This window comes from Xenopus laevis, chromosome 8S, assembly GCF_017654675.1.
Source record: "Xenopus laevis strain J_2021 chromosome 8S, Xenopus_laevis_v10.1, whole genome shotgun sequence".
Lineage (NCBI taxonomy): Eukaryota > Metazoa > Chordata > Amphibia > Anura > Pipidae > Xenopus > Xenopus laevis.
Window position 1 is genome coordinate 67,667,634 of NC_054386.1, and position 25,206 is coordinate 67,692,839.

The window sequence follows — 25,206 nt, forward strand, 5'->3', positions numbered from 1 at the left end:
TAAGCTTGAATTAAAAGGTGGGTTTAATGTGATTGTTTGAAGGCCCGAATCTTCAGGGTGTGTCTACTGGGAAGGGATTTACAGAGGATGGGTGCAGCATATGAACAATACTGGATGAGAGGAGAGAAGGAGGTCATGTGCAGACCAAAGGTTATTCCTGGTAGTTGGAGAGGTGGTGTATCATTGCTGAGCATTTTGTAAGAGAGTGCAAAAACCTTGAAGTGAATTCTGTATACTGTATGACAGGAAGCCAGTGCAGGGACAGCACTTATGGAGCATCAGCAGAGGTGTATGAGTCTAGCAGCAGTGTTCATGATGGCTTGGAGTGAGGTCAGTCCCAACCCCTAATCCCCAAACCACCCTTTGCTGCTAGAAAACCCAACATATTACCTAATTAAAAAACAGCTCTATATGACCGATAATTCTTTGCCCGTCTATAATTCTCAAGCTGATGCTGCACACAACTTGTTTACTCCCATGCACTCTTTGCTTTTACTTTGCTGTAGATAAAGCAATGCAGAAGAACATCTCAGTACTGAGTTATTACCAATGAAGCCCTTCGATTTCAATGGCACTTCTTGGTAATGGCTTTTCTAGTTCTTCCTCTTCTGTAATGCAAGACAATAATGTATTCCTGGCCTTGGAGTCATTTATTTATCTCCACCTGAATACAATAAATAGTGCCAGCAGAAAGTATTGACCGACATATGCATGATTATAAAACATTATTCCCAGGTTTCATATATGCAGGTCTGCTCACTTGACATACAGTATACATGATTCAAATGGACATTAATTTTATTCCTAGGACTAAGATATGCAGTCCCGTTCACTTGAAGGAGAGCTTGGGTGAAAAGAAGAGACTAGGAGAAAGGTAGAAAAAGTAGAATATTCATTGCGTTTTATGTTTTTTTAACAGAGCTGATAATAAATGTAATAAATTTTACAGTCTGATATGCCTATCCAAATTTAAAAGAGTTAGGCTATGGATCACCATATAGTGAGATGTGAAATTTATAATCCCAGTATTCTTACAAACATCACATTATTCTTTGCAAACATGATGCATGTGTATCAGCTGGGATACCTGCGGGTGATGGGTATGATAAACATGCTACAGCCATTGCTAAGGCCAACTGTATGCACCAATGTTGTAGTGTAAAATACGTAGCCCCTGCATGGGCATTAGCCTCCTATTCTGCCTACATCAGGAACCATAATGTCAGTTTGAGTGCAGGCTAGTAATGTGCGAGAAGGCCCGAACCCTCCGGGTTGCAGACGGGTTCTTCCCACCTGTGACTTTCCTGTTCTGGCTTCTTCTTTTGGCAACCTCTTCTTATAGGCACACACCTGCCCCGTCCTGCACCCTTTCATGATGTCAAAGATAAGGTTTTTGTTGACCCACACATCACTAGTGCAGGCACACTTGGCTGATTTTGTGTGAGAATGTAAACTCTTGTGTTTCTTTGCCGAAATCAGCCAAGTTTGCCTGCAGCCAAGCCAACACAAGGGTTGTTCGGGGTAGATAGGAGAGTAGGCTAATGCCTGCGTGAGGGGATGATTTACAGCCCGCCTATTTCAGCCCCCATGAGGCATTAGCCATACAATGTTTAATACATAGCTAATATCCTTAATAAATGGCTAATATCCTTACTGCTGTTGCTCCATTGTGGAGTGCCCCATTATGTTAAGTTAATGTTGGCATATAGTTATCAGTTGTACTTAAATATACAAAGTAATTCTGATTTCTCTGCAAATGTGCAAGATACATAATATACACATTCAAAAAACACATACAAAATACAATGAAATGGTACCCGAAACACTTCTGACACAAGTGGTTACATGGATGACATTTATATCCTTTTGCTGTTTAATACTAAAAAGGCTTGAACACACTGGTTTAACTACATTCAGGTTACAAAGAGGCAAGGTGTTCTTAAGCTGGCAATTCAATAAAGTGGAGTTTACAGAATAGTTATAGTCCTGCATTCTTGCTTTCCTTGCATTATTGGACATGTAAATTTAGTTGTAAAGCTTGCAATTTACTCTTGTACTGAAAAGAAACTTCTGATGAAGAGCCAAATAATATTCATTCAATCCTAAGGTTAGAGTCAAAAGGATGCCAAGAAAAAAAAGGCAAAGGAACTCAATGTATTCAGTAAATAATGCAGTCTGGAATCTTGCACAAAGGTAAATGAAGGACTGGATACCAGCTTTGTTATAAGACACAATACAATATTATGAGGGCCAAGGTCAGTAACATGATTCTAAATAAAAAGAAGGCCACAGACAGCTTTATAACTTTGTTATGTGAGTTGGCAGAACACTATGGCACTTCAACACCTTATGATGAAATGACTGGTGACAGAAATTTAGCAGGCCTACACTTAAAGATTCAAACCTCAGTTTGTCACTATACTGATCCTAAAGCAACACATGAAAAAGAAACTATTAGCTCCAATACTCTGTACTCTCACTTCTCTCAAAGGTCACATAATAAGAAAATATGAAAAGGACTAACATACATTTTAACTTAATATGTTCCTTGTTTAGATTTACAAAGATTTTCTATTTTACTTCAGTATTTAGGATTCCTTTTATTCTGTACATTGCTAAGCAATTACAAACTATTGTTCACCTTTCAATCTCACGGAGGGCTTAAATAATTTTGTGATCATGTTGAGAAGTATATATAAAAAAACAAAATTACTTAGATTTAGAGGTCATTTACTGCATTTCATTTCACTGGATGGAGATCACCTTGCTTTGGTCATATAAAGGCCCTCATTTACTAAATTAGAGCAAAATGCAAAAAAAAACCCACCAATACATTTAACAAGTCAGCATTTATTCAAGTGATGGCTTCTGTAGATATCAGAGTTTTAGATTTAAGCTGTACGAATTGACAGCTTCATCTCCCCAAGACAAATTCTTCACCCCCCCCCCACCCACTGAAAGCAGGCCTAGGCTAGTGAAGTCAATTTAAGATTATTAAGGTCAGATCCAAAATAGGATGTCAACAGTGTTTATATTTAGTGCAAAGTGAAAAAATAAAGGTTTGTCTAAGTACAGGTATGGGATGTCTTATCCAGAAAGCTCCCATGGAAAGTCCCATGTCCATTTTAAGCAAACACTTCTCTCAAATATTGATTTCCTTTTTCTCTGTGATATTAAAAACTTACCTTTTATGTGATCCTATTGATCCTAACTAGGCTGCAATAAATTCATACTGGTGGCAAATTGGTGTTTAAATCATTTTTAGAAGACACAAGGTATGGTGATCCAAAGTATAGTTATGGAACCTGTTATCCAGAATGCTCAGGACCTGGGGCTTTGTAGATAATCATTGTGAAGAAAAATGAGTTTGCACACCTTTAATACTCACTGCTCCTATTTTGTAAAAAAGATACTACTTGACAGAAGTAAGCTAAAACAAATCAATAACATATTAAAGGGTATCATAGCAGAATATTATTAAATGTCCTGCATCACATGACCATAGAGGCTATGCTTCAGGGCTTCTCAGGGCCATTTGCTGGCAGGAAGAACACAAATGAGCTTAAATAATAAAATAAGCAGAGGAGATGGGCCAGTTGGTTCTTTCCAGTGGTCATTATCTATGCTTCCATAGTTGATGATGAGCTATGAAACACCAAACAGCACACATCCACCTCTCTGTAGTAATGAAATGGTTTAGGGTTCCCTGAATCATTATTTAAGACTTAGAAGACTTGACTGGCCTTCTCATAACTTTTGCTGCTCTGCAATTGATTTTATAATGGTATACTTTCTAGTGCCTAATAGCTCTATTCATTACTGTTTAATATATCAGAGTCAAGTGCTTAAATACAAGTCTCTGGAATCACCCTGACTGAGTTGTTGAAAAGCACATTCTATTAACTCTTATCCACTAACACACTTCATTTTCTACATGAACTCTCAAGTGGAACAGCAATTTTATTTTAAACATGGATTTAACGGCCTAGGCTTAAATGGGATTTCCTATCTTAACATACTGAATATACCAGCTGTTAGAAATTATAGAAAAATGAAAGTGAGGTAAGTAACTAGGATATTGTTTCTTATGTTCTCCTACTTTTGTGTATTGTGTTCAATATATGCATCAGTAAAGGCTGCTCCATCTGTATGCAGAAATGTGAATCATTAAACAGTGTCAAGTTGATACAGGAAAATATTCTTGTCAACTAGGAAGTAAGGATGATATCTTCATTTACATCTCCTATTACATGGCACCCTTACTGATATTGCCAGTCCAGTTTTCTGAAGTCAGAACTTATAATACATACCTAGCAATTGCAGAATTAATTCTTCAGCCTCCAGTTTTCTACATTTAGAAACACATTGTCAGCCAATCAATATTTTTTCTTGTGGACTAATGCTCAGCCCAAAGCCCACGGTTCTCCATTTTACAGGCCACTGAACCTGAAATACCAAGGTCAATTTCATTCTAAAACTGTGATATTCACCATCAGCAATTTCTTATTCATTATGTGGCATATCAGAATGGATATGTCACGCATTTGTTATAAGGCAGTGGTGAATATCCACATTACACTGGGTACAATGAGCTTGTGAGTATGGCACTGCACTAGGGATTGTAGGACAGTATGGAACCAGATAGCCCAGCTTTCAAAAGACCCAAATAAAGAACTTTTCACAATCTCATAATATTATTATCTATAAACCAGCTGTCAGTATTGGAAGATTTGTTTTTAATTGTCTTGGTGTTGATGCCAGTTGCCAAGCCAGGCCATGCAAGGGAAATATGCTACAATGCCAATTGTATTTGCATGATGACAACAAAAAAGAAAGCATTAGAGAGCAGAGATTCACTCTAAATTTGTCTTGATGAAAGATTTCCATTTGAAAGGGTTTTTTTTAGCAAAATTGATACTAAATCACTTTGAAACAACCATTTCCAATTTAAGTGAAATTACTGTTTTCCAGGCAAGATATGACTTTATTAATGATGGAAGAATTAGAAATAGATTTGCGAATTTGGCATGTCAAATTAGACGCCGGTGACTATTGACGGACGTCCATTGACTTTAATGGGCGCCGGCTTCAACTTTTTTCAAAATCTGTGTTTCGTGAATTTTTTGCCCGTCCTACGAATTTCACGGAAAATTTGCGAAATTCGTGGCGAAACGGGACAAATTCCCCCATCACCAGTCTTTAAAATTCTTGGTAGGCTCATCAGACAATTTAAACTTAATTTTAAGGGAATGCCTTACCAGGATGTAATTCAAGGGTTCCCCTAGTAGGTTGCATCTATGGATGCAACTTACTCGAACTAAAAATGCTTTTTATTTCATTCTATGGTTAAAAGGGAGGTTCACCTTTTGGACCATAGAACAGCTCATGTCATAAAAAATTTTTTTTTGTAATTTATCTTTATTACTTGAAATGTTTCTTTTCAGAGATACATACTGTAAAAGCTGTGAATCAAAAACTCTCTCAGCACTCTATCTATGAGATGCAGGCTGCCGAATTAGGAAGTTGGGGACTGAATCTGCACTGCCCATGCCTCCTCTCTTCTACTTCATTTGCATACCTTCAATTCCATTGGCTGGCAAGATTCTGTATGTCACTGATCCCATAACAGAGGAATGAGCTGACAGAATTTTTTCAGTGCTGATCCGCACATAACATATACAGGTATTAGATCTATTATTCAGAATGCTCATAACCCAGGGTTTTACAGATAATGGATCTTTCCATTATTTGGATCTCCATACCTTACTGATTAAGAACATTTAAACATTAAATAAACCCAATAAAATTGCTTTGCCACCAATAGGGATTCATGCTGGTTAGTTACCATTATGTACAAGCTACTGTTTTATTATTACAGAATAAAAGAAAATCATTATTTAAAAAATGAATTTTTTGCTTAAAATGGACTCAACGCAAGATGGCCTTCCTGCAATTCTGAACTTTCTGGATAATGGGTTTCCAGATAACAGATCCCATACGTGTGCTGTACTGTAAGTCGGTAGAGGTAACAGGAACAGAAACTACAATATCAGACCAACTAATCTAGATGAAACAACCAGAGGTGACTGGCCTTGTAATGAATACACAGGGAACCTCACAGAAAGCTGCTAATAGTGGCTCCAAATCATGAAATTTGACAGGACTCTCCTAAAGGGGTTGCTCCCCTTTTGAGTTAACTTTTAGTATGATGTACAGGGTGATATTCTGAGACAATTTGCAATGTTGGTTTTTGAATTATTTATCTTTTATTCAGCAGATCTCCAGTCTGGTTGCTAGGCTCCAAATTACCCTAGCAACTATGCATTGATTTGAATACGAGACTGGAATATGAATAGGAGAGGATCTGAATACCAATAACAATACATGTGTGACCATACAGAGAATTGTTTTTTTTGGATGGGGTCAGTGAAAGCTGGGAAGAGTCAGATGAAGAAGGCAAATAATTAAAAAAACTATATAAAAAAAAAATAACGAAGACCAACTGAAAAGTTTCCTAGAATTGACCATTCGATAACCTACTAAAAGTGAACCACCCCTTTCAATGACGCTGCGACAAGTGGCTGGCTGTTCATCATAATCCCACCCCCCTGACATCAGCTCACCCAATAACAGCAATTGCTTCACCCCTGACAGTGCCCACCCTGTCCCTGCCCAGACAGCTGCCAAGCAGTTTAAATGGCAAACTGTAAACAGTTTGAAAACCAAAAATTAGTCAACCACCATCTGACACAGAATAATACTGCATACATAATATAAGCTAATATTAATATTATGGACTTGTACCTTCAAGAAATGCTCTACTTTTATGCAATCAAATTTTGAACTAATATTTCTGTGCTAAAAAAAAGGAATATCCTTACAATGAGACCAGTAATTTGTTCAGAGGTCTGGATATAGTGATGCCTTTGAAAACAGTAAGGCCACATCAAGGTATAATACTGGTTTAGCAACTTCAGTAGAAGTTACCAATTAAATAGCTAAACAACAAATACTTTTTCAAGACTAAGTAAACATATGATTTGTCAGCCAGCCTAGCATGTACAAGCAATTTATAATATAAGTTTCCAATATATATTTTGGATCAATTCCAGTTCCAATACATCTTTTCACTAGCTCATTAGATCTACCTGTCATCGTGATTATAGTGAAGAATCAATGGCAGCTGAGGGGGTTGGAGATAATTAACTGACAAAATGCAGGCCTCAAGAGTGATACTTTACCTAAGATCAATAAAGACTTCAGAACACAGACAGTAAATGTGTTGTGCGAATTCACGATCTGTTAAATCCGGAACCTAGAAGGCATGAACACGGGAGATAAATAGTCTTTGGTGGGGACAAATAATGTACGGTGTTAATTAGTATTTTGTCTTTCAGCAATGGACAGCAAATACCAATGGGACCTTTTTTAAACAGCTTTAGCAATACACCAGTTACAGATGGAGCACGTGGCCATTGCTAAGTCCCTTACTGTGCTTTCCATTAAGTCTACTGCCTGTTGCAACCTACTGTAAATAATGAAACAGAAAGCTGGTGAATTGTCTTGCTTTGCACATTCATAGGGCAGAGATCAATTCACCTTTGGCACAAAATGAAATAGTAACAACAAATGCTATGTACCTGTGTATTTAATGACATATAAGCAGAGTAAGAGAAGACAGTTTACGGTAAGACGTGGGTCAAACTATACATCTTTTTTTTAAAAAAAAAAACTTTTTGCATAATTAAAGAAACTGTAATTTTTAGAAACTTTGCATTAGTGATGTGCGGGCTAGCCCAATACCCGTGGAGCATTGGGTTTACCTCTCCCATCTACCTCTACATTGTGAGCAGCGCTAAACAATGCAATTTTAAACATTGATTGCGGTTTAAATTACATTTCCCCTTATGTTTAAAGGGGAAATATCCCATAAATGAAAATTTAATATATGCTCAATAAACAGAAACTTTCACTATTCCTCTCTCAGCATCTGTTTCTCCACATTCTGTCTTCATTCAGGAGTTGGGTGTCTGATGAATGATCTAATATATCGTAGGGACCCCTAGGGTTAAATGTGTCCCTATGGCTTTAATTCTCTACACTTGCTGATCTCCCTAGTTGCTGGGCAGATTCCCCTGTAACTAGAGGTAATTTACATAGTTATATTATTGGCCAGGAGGCACTGTGACCACATCCTGTCACACTCTGGCACAGTGAGTGAGAAGGGGTTGATCTTCCTCTTTGGCTGCTGGATGCTGATCCAGCTGGGTGTGCCCAGGGGAGCTTGGGTACAGCAAGACCCGGAAAGCCATGTACCCTAGTGTCTAAGTCGGGGAGCAGGGACCCCATGAATCAGGCTAGTTAGTGGCAGGGATACATCTGTAATAGACTCTCTAGGAGAGTGAGATAGAGAGTACAGATAGTACGAGCAGCTTGGCTGCAACTAGGAGTTATAGCAAGGAGGTTGCTCTCCTCTCAGGCAAGACTGGCCTGTATATGGGACACAGCCTAATAAGAATTAGGTCTAGTGAGTTGCCTGATCCCCTGTGTGAGGATCCAGATCCAGGTGCTGAGATCATGAAGGTGCCTCTATCCAGGGGGACGCTATCGCCTCAGGGAGTTCCACTGTGCTGTCTCCTCAGGAAATTCCCCGACATCTACCTTGGGAGCTCTGTGTAGGTGTATCTGTATATTCTACATCTACCCTGGGAGCTCTGTGTGAGCGGTGTGCCTATATACTGTATGTTGCCTCTGTACTGCTGTAAGTAAAACCTGTGGATCATTTGTCTTGAACAAATAAACGTTATTTTGTTATACTGCCAGAACCTCCTGGCGCCCATTTTTCTTATTGTTGCCCAGTAGCCATAGAGTTCTAGTTGCACTACTACTGGGAGTCATTGCAAGTAAGGTCAATTCGGAAGTGGGGTGTAAGCATGCATTAGACACTCGTGATATTGTAGTATAAACATCCTATATGTTCAGTCAACCAAACCTTGGTCCATTTCAACACAATATATTTTCTTGCGTTGCATAAAAACATGCATTGTACTCATTAACCAGACGATGGAAGCCATTGTCCCTTAAGTGCAGCTCCCAGCATACATTTAGTGGTTCTGCCACCAGAGAAAAGTGGATTTGAATAGCCTTCCCTCTTTTAACCACTGATTAGCACAGACATGGCCTTGCCCTTGAACTGATCATCTTCTAAATTCCAGATAAGCTCTTCCACTTTACTTGGTTTCCTCTAATTAACAAGAAATATAAATAATGGAGGGATTGTTTGTAACCTTGAAACCTGTACATTCAGCCAAGGCTTTTACAGCCTTTACAGTGACTCCTTCATGGACAGTTATTTGTATTTTATAAAAAGCAACCTGGAATAATATAAGTATCTTGCAGAAAAAAAAGCAGAAGCAATTATGTAACAAGTGGTGCAAGAATTTTAAAAAAACAACCTAGTGGTTGACGCCCCACATATCCTATACTGGTTTAGCCAAGTATATTATACAGTATAATGTCAGGTGACATTTTGAACATAATGTGATAGCATACTAAATTGTGTTTTCTTTATATGTACATATATTAGTTTATTCAGAAAACAAACCTTGATTTTATTCCTTTCCACAGAGTTAAATTCTAAAAAAGTGTAACTACATTCTTTAAATATAGTTCTGCTCTTTATTCAAAGGCATTACCTTTCAATATATATAATCCAGTGAGGCACAATAAGTCACTAATAGAGTGACAAAATATGCATACACACAAACACACATTGCAGCAGATGAGCTTATTGGAGTAGTTTAGCATTTTCAGTTTCGAAATGATGCCCTCCCTTTGTCGTGATATATAAAATTGGCAAGACTTGGCTTTTAGATTATTTTTACTTGCATAGTTGCTGATCAAGGGAGGGTGTATCCCCACCCCTACCCCTACACAATGATGCTGCAATGGTGGTCACAATAAATTGCATGTATGACTCCTATTATTGTATTCAAAATGTTCTGCCTTTTTTCATATATTTTTATATACAGTACCTCTTCCATACAGCACAATTAGAGGATTCGTTTAATACAAGGGATTAATTACTACTGTGATAAGCCAAAGAAACTCACTAAAATTAAGTTATAACTACAAACAAAGTGCAAGAGAGTAAGAAAGTGTAGGCTCTATAACACCCAAAATAGATGATACAATATGTATTGTATTTATATAGAAGCCCAAATGTACAAGGTGCATTACAAGATGTAAGCACTAACAGTACAGTTGTAAAATTAGACAGTGAAAATAAATACAAACACTTAATTGCTAAATACACAATCTATATACACATAATCTATTACTGTATCTGATCTGAAAACTACTTGACTTGTTGACTTTGTAAGAAAATCGAAAATGCAAGGGTCAGTCAAGGATCTTGATGTTTAGAGTTGTGTGTTATATTGCTGTGTTAAGGAAGCATTATGTGATGATGTACAAAAACTATGGTTAAAGAAGAGTGAAGAACCCAAGAATACACTCATTGAAAAGCAACATCATTTCCCATGTCTCATATAAAGAGCCAGTGATGAAAGAAGCAACATTTTGAAGGTGCAAAATGTAATGTCAGGGTATTTATAATGTAGACAGGTATGAAGAAAGAGCAATCAGGTTCTAGGAGAGAGATGCAGGAGATACGCAATCAAGCCTAGGGTAAAGTTTAAAATAATATCTAGAAAATGTATCAGTGTCAGATAGTAGCTTGAAACGATCAGCCTAATGCCCATCCTCAGATTGTTCTGTTGTACTCCTACATACTGCCAAGCTCAAACAAGTTCACAAGAGATCATATGTTGTTTTATATACAATAAAACCCAAAGACAGTCATGCATTTATGCTTTGACAGACCTCAGTAAAATGTAAGGGAGCAGAGAACATGATGGGGCACATTTACTAAGCTCGAGTGAAGGATTCGAAGTAAAAAAACTTCGAATTTCAAAGTATTTTTTGGGGTACTTCGACCATCGAATAGGCTACTACGACCTTCGACTATGAGTTCGACTTCGATTCGAATGATTTGAAGTAAAAATTGTTCGACTATACGACCATTCGATAGGCGAAGTACTGTCTCTTTAAAAAAAACTTTGACTACATAACTCGTAGTTTAAACCTACCGAGGTACAATGTTAGCCTGTGGGGACCTTCCCCATTACTTTTCTAAGGTTTTTTTGATCAAAGGAAAATCCTTCGAAAATCCTTCGATCGATGGATTAAAAAACGATGGATCGTTCGATTCAAAGGATTTCATTGATAATTTTGATTCTGCAAAAGCGCACATATGCGAGAGGAGATGTTCATTGTTACACTCAATAACATGCGAAAGAGAATGGATATAATCCTGATTCGCAGGCAGGAAAAAGAAGAGGCAGCGGAAGAGAGTTAGGGCTTGACAGGTAAGCCAAAAAGGAGGTGGGCAGGTAAGGCAAAAAGGAAATGGACAAGTAAGGCAAAAGGGAGGTGGACAGGTAAGGCAAAAATGAGGTGTACGGGTAAGGCTAAAGGAGGTGGAAAGGTAAGCCAAAAAGGAGGTGAACAGGTAAGGCAACAAGGAGGTGGACAGGAAGGGCAAAAGGGAGGTGGATGGGTAAGGCAACAAGGAGGTGGAAAGGTAAAGCAAAAATGAGGTGGACAGGTAAGGCATAAAGGAGGTGGACGGGTAAGGCAAAAAGGAGGTGGATGGGTAAGGCAAAAAGGAGGTGGACAGGTAAGGCAACAAGGAGGTGGACAGGAAGGGCAAAAAGGAGGTGGACAACTAAGGCAAAAAGGAGGTGGTCAGGTAAGGCAAAAAGGAGGTGGACAGGTAAGGCAAAAAGGAGGTGGACAGGTAAGGCAACAAGGAGGTGGACAGGAAGGGCAAAAAGGAGGTGGACAGGTAAGGCAGCAAGAAGGTGGACAGGTAAGGCAGCAAGAAGGTGGACAGGTAAGGCAAAAAGGAGATGGATAGGTAAGGCAACAAGAAGGTGCACAGGTAAGGCAAAAACAAAGGCAGACGGGTAAGGCAACAAGGAGGTGGATGGGTAAGGCAACAAGGCATGGAGGTGATGGATGGGTAAGGCAGGGAGCAGCTTCACAGATAGGGCAGGGAGGAAGTAGATGGATAAGCTAGGGAGGAGCTGGATGGGTAAAGCAGGGAGAAGCTGGACGGGTAAAACAAGAATGAGCTGGATAGGTTAGGCTGGATGCAGGGCCGGACTGGGGGTTAAAAGCAGCCCAGGCAAAAAAAATCAAAGCAGCCCACATGTAAACCCCTCAGTGACTTCTAATATCCTTTCATTTACAGTAGGGGGTACATTATCCCTTATAATACATGAGTGATACTCAGAGTTCCCTGTATAACTCAGCCTGCAGCCTTGTGCCTTTATATGGTCACAGAACAACCCCTCAGTGACTTCTAATATCCTTATCATTTACAGTAGGGGCTACATTATCCCTTATAATACATGAGTGATACTCAGAGTTCCTTGTATAACTCAACCTGCAGCCTTGTGCCTTTATATGGTCACAGAACAACCCCTCAGTGACTTCTAATATCCTTATCATTTACAGTAGGGGCTACATTATCCCTTATAATACATGAGTGATACTCAGAGTTCCCTGTATAACTCAGCCTGCAGCCTTGTGTCTTTATATGGTCACAGAACAACCCCTTAGTGACTAGGGGTACCCTAAATCATTATGGTTAATATGGAAAAGGCCCACATTACTGGATTCTTTCTGAAATAAAGATCAAGGAATTAAATCTTATGTTTTTACACTGGTTCCTGTGGTTCTTGCCTGATTGCACTGATCGCTGACCTGTATATGAAACTTGGCATTTACCCACACACACACACACCTGACCCCTGACCTTTATATTGGACTATGGCTTCTGTCTGGCACCCTGACCTCTGATTTGTGCTCTGGACTAATCTACTCACCATAAGCAGGTTCTACTCTCTGTCATACTTCCACACTGCAGACTGTTCCATTACCCGCCTTACCCAGTCTGTGGGCTCTGTGCCAGCTATACCCAACCACTTCACTGTCAGGGCCGGTCTTACCAACTGCAGGGCCCAATTAGGGAAACTTTGGCAGGGCCCTCAGATTTAAAGTTGACAGACTATTTCTTAACGATTTTTATAGAATGTTTATTCTGTAGAAGAAAATAATGGGGCTTTGCCTTAGGCAATCACCAATGTTTGGGGACCTCGTTTATTATCTCAAGTCATATTTAGTTTGCAAATAAGAAGTTACACTACTGGGATAAAAAGATGGATCTACAATGAGCACTGAGAAAAGCGATTACACAACTTCATCTTGCAAACCACTGCAAAACTATACAGAGAATAAAACATACCTTCTTAACAAGATGAATTTAAAAATAAAATATTTTATGCCAAATTATCTAGAATAAAGGTCACAGTGCAGTTGCAGAGTTTCTTTTTGTTTTACATTTGCAGATATAACAATATGCTTCTGGCTGCTCGCTTTGCACTAATAAAAGATAATGCAAGTACATATTATATGCAGCCTGACTTACTTTCTCAGTCATGTCATGACTGTGTGGCGCATGGCAGGAAGGATAGTTCAGCAGGTAACGGGCGCGGGACCCAATTGCGCCCAATCGGCCTAAGGCCGGCCCTGGACATGGGCATGTCCATCTCCTGGATTTTGTTGAACATGAGTGATTATCTATCAACATTCTTGTGCCAGCAGGATTAGTGGAGAAATGTACCAGTGTAGAGCTACAACAGGTAGTGTACTGCTGAACATTAAATGCCAATGTACCAGTAGAAATACTATCCATTATGTGCCTACAAGATCTCAGCTTTATAAGCCACAGTGCCACCAGGAACACTGCCTTAGCTATGGAGTTGAGGCAGTGGACAGTCACAAATATGCTCTCAGCCCTTAAACACATTATAAAAACACATTATAAAAACACAAGGTACTGAACTATTGGCACTAGTTAAGTAATCCGTTAGCTGCTCACTAGGGATGTCGCGGACTGTTCGCCGGCGAACTTGTTCGCGCGAACATCGGCTGTTCGCGTCCGCCGCAAGTTCGCGAACGTCGCGCGACGTTCGCCAATAGGCGTTCGCGTCAAAATCGTTCGACCATTCGATCGCTAAAAACGAACGATTTTCGTTCGATTCGAACGAAAATCGTTCGATCGAACGATTAAAATCCTTCGATCGTTCGAAACGAACGATTTTCGGATGTTCGAAGTTCGCGAACTGTTCGCGAACTGTGCGCAATTTTTGCCGGTGTTTGCGAACGGCGTTCGCGAACACATTATCGGCGGTTCGCTACATCCCTACTGCTCACTTGCTTTAGCTTGAGAGGGGACTGAGACCATTTAAGCAGCTGCAGTATCTGCTGGAGGCCCTGCTCATCCGACTTCCCCACACACAGCACGGCAGCAGCAGCAGCTTGAGAACAGCGACGAGTAGGAGGGGCGGAGCTACAGTGGGAGTTGAAGGAGCGGTCCTAGAGACTGCCAGATGCATTAAAAGGCAGTTTCTTATTGGGAGTAAAGATAGATCACGAGCGGCCCACTTAAATGAAAAATAGAGCGGCCTTTCGGGCAATTGCCCGAAGAAACAGATTACCAGTCCGGGCCTGGCTGGATGGGTGGAGGCTGATCATCACCCTAAATGCAATAGGAACATTCCTCATCAAACTTAAATGAATTCTGTCATTATTTTTATGGTGTATTATATATTTCTAAATTACACTGTTTACACTGCAAATAATTCACTCTACCATGTAAAATGTCATTCCTAACCAAACAAGTATATTTTTTTCAGTTGTAATATTGTGTAGGCAGCCATCTCAGATCATTTTGCCTGGTCATGTGCTTTCAGAAAGAGCCAGCACTTCAGGCAGGCTATTGTTTCTCCTACTCACTGTAACTGGAGTAGCAGTGGGACATGTATTTTTACTATTGAGTGCTGTTCTTATATCTACCAGGGAGCGGTTATCTGGTTGCCGTTCCATTGTTCTGCCGAAGGGCTGCTGGGGGGGGGGGTGATATCATTCCAATGGGGGTGATATCATTCCAACTTGCAGTGCAGCAGTAAAGAGTGAGTGACGTAAGTTTATCAGAGCACAAGTCACATGACCGCAGTCACATGACCGGGGTCACCTGGGAAACTGACAATATGTTTAGTCCCATATTAAATTTCAAAATAAAAAATAAAAACATCAGTTTGCTCTTTTGAAAAACAGATTTCAGTGCAGAAGTCTGCTGGAGCAAGTCTATTAAATGATGCATTGTCCCATGACAGTATCCCTTAAAATGCTGGGAGGGGAACAATGTGCCTCATTAAATGGTGGAGGCACACTGGGGCTCATTTATCAACACTGGGCAAATTTGCCCATGGGCAGTTATCTATAGTAACCAATCGGTGATTAGCTTTTTAAAGTCAGCTGCACGTAGAACAACAAGTACAGCAATTTGATTGGTTGCCATGGGTTACTGCCCATGGGCAAATTTGCCCAGTGTTGATAAATGACCCCCACTGTGTCTGTCATGGAATGCTGTGGGGACACATTGCACCTGTGATAAAAACATTACTAGCAACAGTTACTAGTCATTGGGCAGTTATGTACTGTATACACACAATTTATTTATATATTTAAACAATCCATGATTGCCCAAGGGGCACTACGTTTACTAGTATTTATTAAAAAAAAAAAGAGAAACTAAAACAATGCACAGTCTAAACAACAAAGCTTATCTGATCAGAACAGATTTTGAGAAGAATACTACTGAAATATGTACAGTACAGCTCAAAAAGAATACTGAAATATGTAAATCACATTTAGCTTTACCAAAGAAATGACCAGACTTCAGAAAAAAAGAAGACAAGAAATAGCTTGTCTTACAGATGTAATTAGAAATAGTTCAGTAAAGGAAGCTGTTAATGCCAGCTTTGTGGAAAACAAATTTATTGGCAGCTTCCATAATGGTGTAACTAGGGGGTTGTTTAAGTAGAGAGTACAAATAGTATAAATGGTTTGTACTATATTTACAATAATACGGGATGTAATTTGAGAAGAAAGGTTCTGTCCTTATGCCACAGTAGTATTCTTTATAAGGGCTCAGGTTCAATACCTGTATCAGGTGCAGGTATGGAACCTGTCATCCAGAATGAATGGGACCTGGGGTTTGCCCCAAATACAAGGTACTATTTAATTATCACAGAGAAAAAGAAAATCATTATACAAAATCTGGATTATTTGAATAAAATGAAGTCTATGGGGGACATTCTTTCCATAATTTGGAGCTTTCTGGATAACTTGTTTCCGTATAATGAATCCAATACCTGTACTTGAGAACTATACTTATTTTCCCTTTAGTCTACCTGCCTACTCGTAATATCATACCTCCCAACATTTTGGAAATAGAGAGACAAAAAGATTTGCTACACGTAGAGCGGCAACAATTTATGACCATGCCCATTTTATGGCCACACACCCTAATTACCATGTTTATTTTACAAACTTTGGCAGGTTATGAAAGTTTGAACAGATTTCTGTGGTTTTTATGTGTTATTACAGTTTTGCTAATGAAGGATCATTGCCCTTTAAGCTGCAATTCACAGTTTCCCCAAGAGACCTGATTATCTTAAATTGTTACAATTATTTATTTGCTTATCTTAAATTGTTACAAAATATCCAAGTACACCTGGTGGCTGTTCTAGGCTCTCTGCCAAAAGCCAATTAAGTCAGAAACATTGTATATTTTTGTGGATGTTCAGTGCAAGTCGAGACATTTCAGTAAAAAGCCGGGACTGCAGGTTGAACTGTCAAAATCGGGACTGTCCCGCTCCATTTTATCCAAATAATCCAAAAAAATATATAATTAATCTTTACTGGAAGTAAATCAAAGCAAAACCTGGGACACTTGTTCTTGCCATGAATTAGGGGAAAACAAGTGCTCCCCTTGGCTCTAAAAAAATTAATATACTGTATTATTAAACATCAAATAGTTAAAATTACTCTAACCCAATATAAAAATTGGACAGACCAAAATTGGCAGGTCTAGCTGCTAGGTTAGCAGTCAGCTAATATTCTGAAGCCCAAGCGGCACAAGAACTATATCAGTATATTACTAAATAAATAATTACATTTTATGAGAATGCAGCAATAATGAATGTCCATCAAAAATCATAAGAAGGGGTCCTAAAATGAAAAAATAAAACAGAAAGAAGCTTGCACCTTGCATTTAGACTAAATGAATTTAAAATCATTTAGACAGTAAGCTCTACCCTTTTCCTATTGTCTCATTAATACTTAGCACTTAATAATTCATGTAAATAAACTTTGCATTTATTACTACATTGATCCCTGTTTGTTCTATAAATTTACCCTTCTGCTGTACAGAGCTGCGTACCTAAGTAGCACTATACTGTCTAAATAATATACATGCTTACATACAACAGTGCTACACAATATGTTGGCGCTATATAAAAACATGTTAATAATAATAATAATAAATACATGCTTTAAATGATGAGCTAAATAAGTTCAACCAATTATTAAAGGGATACTGTCATGGGAAAAAAAAATCTTTTCCAAAATGAATCAGTTAATAGTGCTGCACCAGCAGAATTCTGCACTGAAATCCATTTCTCAAAAGAGCAAACAGATTTTTTTTATATTCAATTTTGAAATCTGACATGGGGCTAGACATTTTGTCAATTTCCCAGCTGCCCCAAGTCATGTGACTTGTGCTCTGATAAACTTCAATCACTCTTTACTGCTGTACTGCAAGTTAGAGTGATATCACCCCCTCCCTTTCCCCCACAGCAGCCAAACAAAAGAACAATGGGAAGGTAACCAGATAACAGCTCCCTAACACAAGCTAACAGCTGCCTGGCAGAGCTAAGAACAACACTCAATAGTAAAAACCCATGTCCCACTGAGACACATTCAGTTACATTGAGAAGGAAAAACAGCAGCCTGCCAGAAAGTATTTCTCTCCGAACGTGCAGGCACAAGTCACATGACCAGGGGCAGCTGGGAAATTGACAAAATGTCTAGCCCCATGTCAGATTTCAAAATTGAAAATAAAAAAATCTGTTTGCTCTTTTGACAAATGGATTTCAGTGCAGAATTCTGCTGGTGTAACACTATTAACTGATGCATTTTGAAAAAAACATGTTTTCTGATGACAGGATCCCTTTAATAAAAAGTGTAAATAATTTGCATAATCCATTAAAACACCAATGTGGTGTCAAATTAAAATATACAGTCTGAATCCCAAAAGAAGTAATGTGCAAATATAAAATACAATTCATATTATTGTTGTGGACACAAATATTCTTCAATTTAACAGATAACCCCTCTAAATGAATCAAATAGTGATTTAGAGGAACATATTCAATGATACAGGAATATTTATAATATTCACTAAGCTAAAACCAATTTCTCTACTGGGGCAGAATAAAACGTAAGATCTCTGTCTCTCTGTGCTTAATGGCCCAGATTCAATTCCATATGAAAACATTATATTATGGATTATCACGTGAACATTTATGGGTGAGATTCAAATTGAAGACAAAAAACTTTTCTCCTAATTTGGTTTCAGTTTTTTTCCATTGACTTCAGTAGAGTTTTCATGCGATAAACAATGAGATACGTTTTTGAATTTGACGCAATATTTACAATTGTGCAATTGTACATGAAAGTGCTTAGTGGCAGTCTTGGCAGCTACCTTTTTTTCTATTAATTATTGAATTGGATTAGGGACATTTTAGCCTGTTTAAACATTATTATTCATTTAATTCATCATTATAACACTCATTTAATATTTGATGTTGAAGTGCAGATCTGCAAAGTGGGCAATGGCATGTGTTCTTTCCTGTATATTATGTGGGAAGAACCATTCCCACATCCTTAAACATATTTTCTTATCATACTAAACAGGTTTATGCTGGCTTACTGGGACAAAATGATACTCTCAATTGTGAAAATCTTGTCCTTTAAGAGAGATTGAGAGTAAAATACTTGCCTTGTGCATATTGCAATGTGCAATGTTTTACTAATATCCAGGCACAAGTATTTGTTGCATTCTTATGCTATCGCAGCACTTACTGCAACAGAAAAGATCATCAACTGCACACAATATTGGTTACTCACAAAGCAATTTTGAGAAATGTAAGTAAACAAAATAGACCATTGATGCATCTTTCAGAGGAATAAGGAAATATTCAGATAAAGGACACTTAAGCCCTTACATTAAGTCAAGGAGGCGTACAGTTGTCATGTCTGTATTGAATAATATTTAAGATTTTGATTAAATTGAAGCTAATTCTTTTACATACATTGATAAAATGTATTCCTGGTAAAGTCAGAGGAAAGGTTTTCAAGGTTGACAAGTACAGCGATATAGGTCAGCTGTCAGGATGGATTGAACACTAGGGTCTGAAGGACTTTGAACCTATCAAAGCACACTCCATGGTTTTCCTTTCATAAAGTGCAGTTCTTCGACTAACTGTTTCCATTTCCGGAGTATAAAAATAACTGCCCATCGATATAATTCTCAATCAATAAAAAGTGCAAGTAAAGCTTCTTAGATGTCTTATTGTGTGGCTCAGTGCACTTCTACATGCCTTTCAAACATGAAAGGGTAGGCGAACAGTGGTGGCTTAGTCAGAGCAGTGATATCCTTTTACTTTTTTTTCCCCAAAGAACATAAAGAGAATAACCCAAATCAATACTTAGGTTTTACAATTGCACGTAACAGTTATCTAGATTTACATTTAACTCAGGGATATAAAGCCCTTTCCTCATATCACCTGAAGCAAGGAAACCAGCTGGTCTGTGAATCTCAAAGACGACATTAAAGCAGGAAAGCTTTCAGTCTTCCTGGATTATTGATTACAATGAAGGCACTCTGCCCTGGAATATGGTAACTCATAGTCAATGTTGAAGATGCGCTAAATAGTAAGGGATCTAGGGGAAGGTTTTGTTCTTTTGTTTTGCTGAACTAAGAAGCTGTTTAACTAATGGATTACATGTGGCCTGCTTGACCACTCACGAGCTTTCACTGAATCACTTAATCCAGGAAAAAAGAAGAGAGCACTGGAACATAAGCTAGATATCATAAAAGTAAAGGCAAGAGGTGTGCTGACTGGCAGTTGTTCTTCCATGTCCTAACATGTCCCATGTTTTCGTGTTCCCATATGAAATTTCAGATCACATTTCAAATCATAGAAGACATTTCAGCTGGTGAGTAGGGATGTAGCGAACTGTTCGCCGGCGAACTAGTTCGCGCGAACTTCGACTGTTCGCGTCCGCCGCAAGTTCGCGAACGTCGCACGACGTTCGCCAATAGGCGTTCGCGTCAAAATCGTGCGACCATTCGATCGCTAAAATCGAACGATTTTCGTTCGATTCGAACGAAAATCGTTCGATCGAACGATTAAAATCCTTCGATCGTTCGAATCGAACGATTTTCGGATGTTCGAAGTTCGCAAACAGTTCGCGAACTGTTCGCATTTTTTGCCGGTGTTCGCGAACGGCGTTCGCGAACACATACTCGGCGGTTCGCTACATCCCTACTGGTGAGTTGAGTCAAAGGATATGAGCCCCTAAATCCTCCTTCTGCCAGTTTACCATCTACAGTTTAATCAATTTAAAAGCTGTTTCATAGATTAAATATTAGAAGTGACTTTTTACAGCCTAAGTTTATAGCACAGTTTCAGGGATTTTGTCATATTTTTTTTATAGCTAAAACACATGTCCAAAATTCCCCTCATTGGCTGTGTAAACTGCCTGAAATTAATCGTACACGTATGGGATCCGTTATTCAGAAATCTGTTATCCAGAAAGTTCCAAATTATGGGAAGGCAGTCTCCCATAGACTCCATTTTAATCAAGTATTTTAGATTTTTAATAATGATTTACATTTTCTTTGTTATAAAGAAACAGTAACTTGCACCAAACTTATTCAAACTAAAATAAAATAAATCCTTATTAGAAGCAAAAAAAATAATTTTAAGTGAATTTATTGTAAAAAGATCCCTTATCTGGAAACCACCAGGTCCTGAGCATTCTGGATATCAGGTCCCATACCTAAACAATCACTAATAAATTCACTTTTCCGTAAGAACCTTTAGGTAGTTATGACAGAAATCAGTGAAATCAGTATTTTCGCTGCTTTGGCACTGTCTGCTCTGCCTACTAAAAACCATGCAACATACCCAAAATTGCTCTGTGTGCCACAGTCTAGTTAATCAGCATAATACATAATACATAAGATTCCATTGACTGAGAGAAGTATACAATATCTGCTGCACCGCAGGCTACAGTGAGCATAACATGGAAAATTTCTCATAAGAAGCAGTATAATCCTGGATCTTACCTGAATTTCTTTTTGACACGAGCTTCACATCAGCACTTACTATTGAGCAGATCAAAAGAGCCAGGAATACTGGAGGCTTCATCTTTCACTGGATTTCCCAGAGTCTAAAATACATATAAATTGAAAAGCAAAGGTAAAAATAAAATATTTTTGAGACCTTCGGCAGAGTCCTCCAATACTTTGACATGTTAACCACTCTATAAATCACTATGACTTAGAGTATCCCACAGGCAGCCAATTTGCAAAATAACAAAATAATTTTTTTTACAATATCAAGCTAGAGTTTTATGAGGAAATAATCATGTAACACAGTGAAACGCAAATCATTTTTGCAGAAAAGTGAAAGTTGCTGAAGTAAAATCCCACAATGCAATATTCACTCCACTCAAATGTTGTAAAATATGCTAGTGCACTATATCCTCCATCTTTTACAAAGTGCCATGGAATTGCAGGGGATACTTTACATTTCCCTTCTTCAAACAGAAAACCATTCAGGTAAAAATCAGGCTAAAAATTGTCTGGTACTGGAAGGTGAGGTATTCTCTAACATTTGTACTATACTATAACTATAACTAATATACAAAATCGTTTGCATATTAATATGATGGTAATTCCCCAACTGATTTACAAACTGAGAGCCTCAGCTTGAAGACTAATTTACACAGCAAATGTTATTGATAAATATACAGGTATAATAATTTAAATAGAACAGCAGCACAAGCACAGAGAAGCAGAATTAAAGGGGTTGTGCACCTTTCAACATTTTTCAGTTCTTTTTAAATAGTTCACCAGAAAAAAAGACTTTCTCAATGACTTTCTATTTTCAATTTGTGACCAGTTTTCTAAGAGTGAGGCTTAAATTTTAAATGTTTGCATTCATTTCTAAAGCAGCTCTGGGAGGGGGTTCACAGACTCTGTAACTGTTCTAAATAGATACATTTAGTTGATATATTTCTTATCTTTGTCCCTGCTGACCAGAATCCCTGCGTTTCAAGGCAGCTTTTAGAATTAATACAATAGTTGCTAATATTCCACAGATACTACTAAGAAATGTATCAATTAATATAGCAAATTGTAACAGTTCAGAATCTTTCCCTGAATTGCTGAGCTGCCAGACTGTAGCACTAGAAACATGATAATTCAACTTTAATTTTGAAAATAAACAGCCAAAAAGAAAAAATTTAAAGCAATTGAAAAAAAAAAAAGTCTTTATTTCTGGTGAACCGAACAGATCTGGAAAAACCGTTTGGAAGGGGAATATTTGATGTAATAAAAGAAAATATAATTCTAAGCAACCTTCCAAAACACATTACAAATATTTTCAAACTTAATTGCAATTTCAGGTAGTATTTGTCAATTCCTTCTGCTAGAGTCAAAACCCAGCAGTGCAGGGAACAGCAGGATATGTAATGAATGCATATTGTAAACTAGCTTAGAATTATTTTTTGTTTCATTAGCCAAATTGAATTTTTGGTTTTACAACTCCATTAAGCATTTTCTAGTGTCTCCGCTACTGCAGGATATACATTAATCAAAATTGTTTCATTTGTTAAATATTCTTCCAGTGGATTTGATTAATATCAATAAAGGGCAGATTTATCAAGGGTCGAAGTGAATTCGAGGGAATTTTCGAAGTAAAAAAATTCGGAATCCAAAGTAATTTTTTGGATACTTTGACCATCGAATAGGATACTATGAATTTGAATTTTCTTCGAATTCGGTTCGAAGTAAAATTGTTTGAATATTCAACCATTCAATAATCAAAGTACTGTCTCTTTAAAAAGACTTCAACTTCAATATTTCACCAAATTAAACCTGCCGAAGTGCTATGTTAGCTTATGGGGACCTTCTAGACCATTTTTCTAAGTCTTCAGACATCGAATTTGAACAATTTAATCGTTCGATCGAACAATTTTATTTCGATCGTTCGATGGCCAAATTCGGTGAAAAATACTTAGACTTCGATATTCGAAGTCGAAGTATTTCAATTCAAGGGTCGAATTTCTAAATATTTATCACTTCGAAATTCGAACCTTGATAAATCTGCCCCTAAATGTTGACAGCTACAGTGTATCTGATTCCCTTTTTGGAAGTGAAGATTAATCAATTGAATCCATTGCTATAGATCAATCAATCCAGTACCAATGAATACAGATCAATCATAACTGATTATTAATTAATGATCAATGACAAATTGTCCCGGAGTTGCATTTATATCTGACATTGCTCTAGACATGCAAGCACACTCCCTTTCCCACTCAATGATTCCATATAAGGAATAATCGAAGCATATGTGCAATTCGGATTGGAGACAATCCCATAACCCCAAACCCTTTGCTCCGTTTCTGGATTCCAAAGCAAATATCCAATGGTATCTGAAGGCTTTAAAAAACATTATTTCATTCATTTTATATAGGCACCAGAAACTGCTGAACTAGGTACAAGCCCTCAAGTGCCTACAGTATATAGAGAATATGGTCCTGATGTGCAACTTGGGAAAAGCAGCTCTTAGTTCCTTTAGGTTCTTATGAATACTAGACTCCCTATTTTATTTTACCCTTTATGAAATCAGGGGCCGCAGCCATTCTGACATCTTTTGAGCAAAGTGCAAAGGATATGTAAATGGTTTTACAAATAATATGTAAGTTAGTGGTAATGAGAGAAGTAATATTCCTCGCATTTTAACCTTTCTACACAGTATCAAATCCAGGAGGGCCATTTCGAAAAGACAGTTCAAAAAGCATAATTGAACCAAATTTTTGACAGATAATTGCAATCATGAGGCAATGCACGAATGGCTTTTCAAGAGACGCTGCTGAAATGACTTTGCTCATTACACTCTCTACATGTATTAATGCAGGAAAGGAACTCTCCTCCTGGTTTTCGCTCACAGATATATTTTTATGAACAAAGACATTGCATACAATTAAAACCGGAGGGGCAATTACAAAAATGATCTGACATCTACATTTAATAGTAATAAAATGCAATGTGTTCTGTGTGTAATAAAACCCCAGCGGGGTGTTCAGATGAAATTGCTCCATATAACACTTTTACAGTACAAGTGGAAAGTAGCTGAAAAGACTTTTATGGCTAATTTAGAGGGAGTGACTCATTTTTCCTTTGACTGTGTTAAACACCAATAATCTGACTGAAACACCAGATTTAATCGATGCCATTAGCAGCCTGTTTAATAATGTGTAAAGGATACAGTAAATATAAATCTATATTTACTCTATAACTCCAATAAATATATTAGGGCACTGTAGTTTAAATAAAAGGTTTCTCCCATTCTGACAATTAAAGAAACATTCACACAATTAAGAATGCTCTTCTAAGCTATGCATGAGATATTAACACTATCTTGTATGCATTCTAGCCCACACATCTAGCTACTACAGTACTCCCCACCCAGGTCCTAGTAACCACATGCTTTCAGTTATACTCTGAAAGCAGTAATTTAACAGCACATTGAGTGCTGGTGATTGCCCATGAATATTTGTCCAATCTAGAAAATCTGTTCCATACCTGACACAATCTATCTGTTCTACAACACAATTTCTGACTACACAGGCCCCTCTCATTATTATAACTATATTACACATTTTACATATTTACTATCTATCTATCTATCTATCTATCTATCTATCTATCTATCTATCTATCTATCTATCTATCTATCTATCTAGTATCTATCTACTATCTATCTATATCTATTACAGTTATATTACAGTATGTATAAGCACCCAGTTCATTGGGCATGCTGCAGATCTCTTACTTTGAAGTAGTGCAAAGGTCTGCATGCCCCACAGTGT

At 37.9% G+C, this 25,206-nt stretch overlaps 1 protein-coding gene across 1 annotated transcript in view; it reads right to left on the reverse strand.

Annotated features, from left to right (window-relative positions):
• The window catches only part of LOC108700132 (X-linked interleukin-1 receptor accessory protein-like 2), a 470,858-nt gene that overhangs the window by 409,270 nt on the left and 36,382 nt on the right, over positions 1 to 25,206 (reverse strand). The window contains exon 2 of the mRNA XM_018233033.2: positions 21,392 to 21,495. Within this exon, the coding sequence (XP_018088522.2) occupies positions 21,392 to 21,473 (82 nt within the window). The 5' untranslated portion in view covers positions 21,474 to 21,495. The remainder of the gene's footprint in view (positions 1 to 21,391; positions 21,496 to 25,206) is intronic.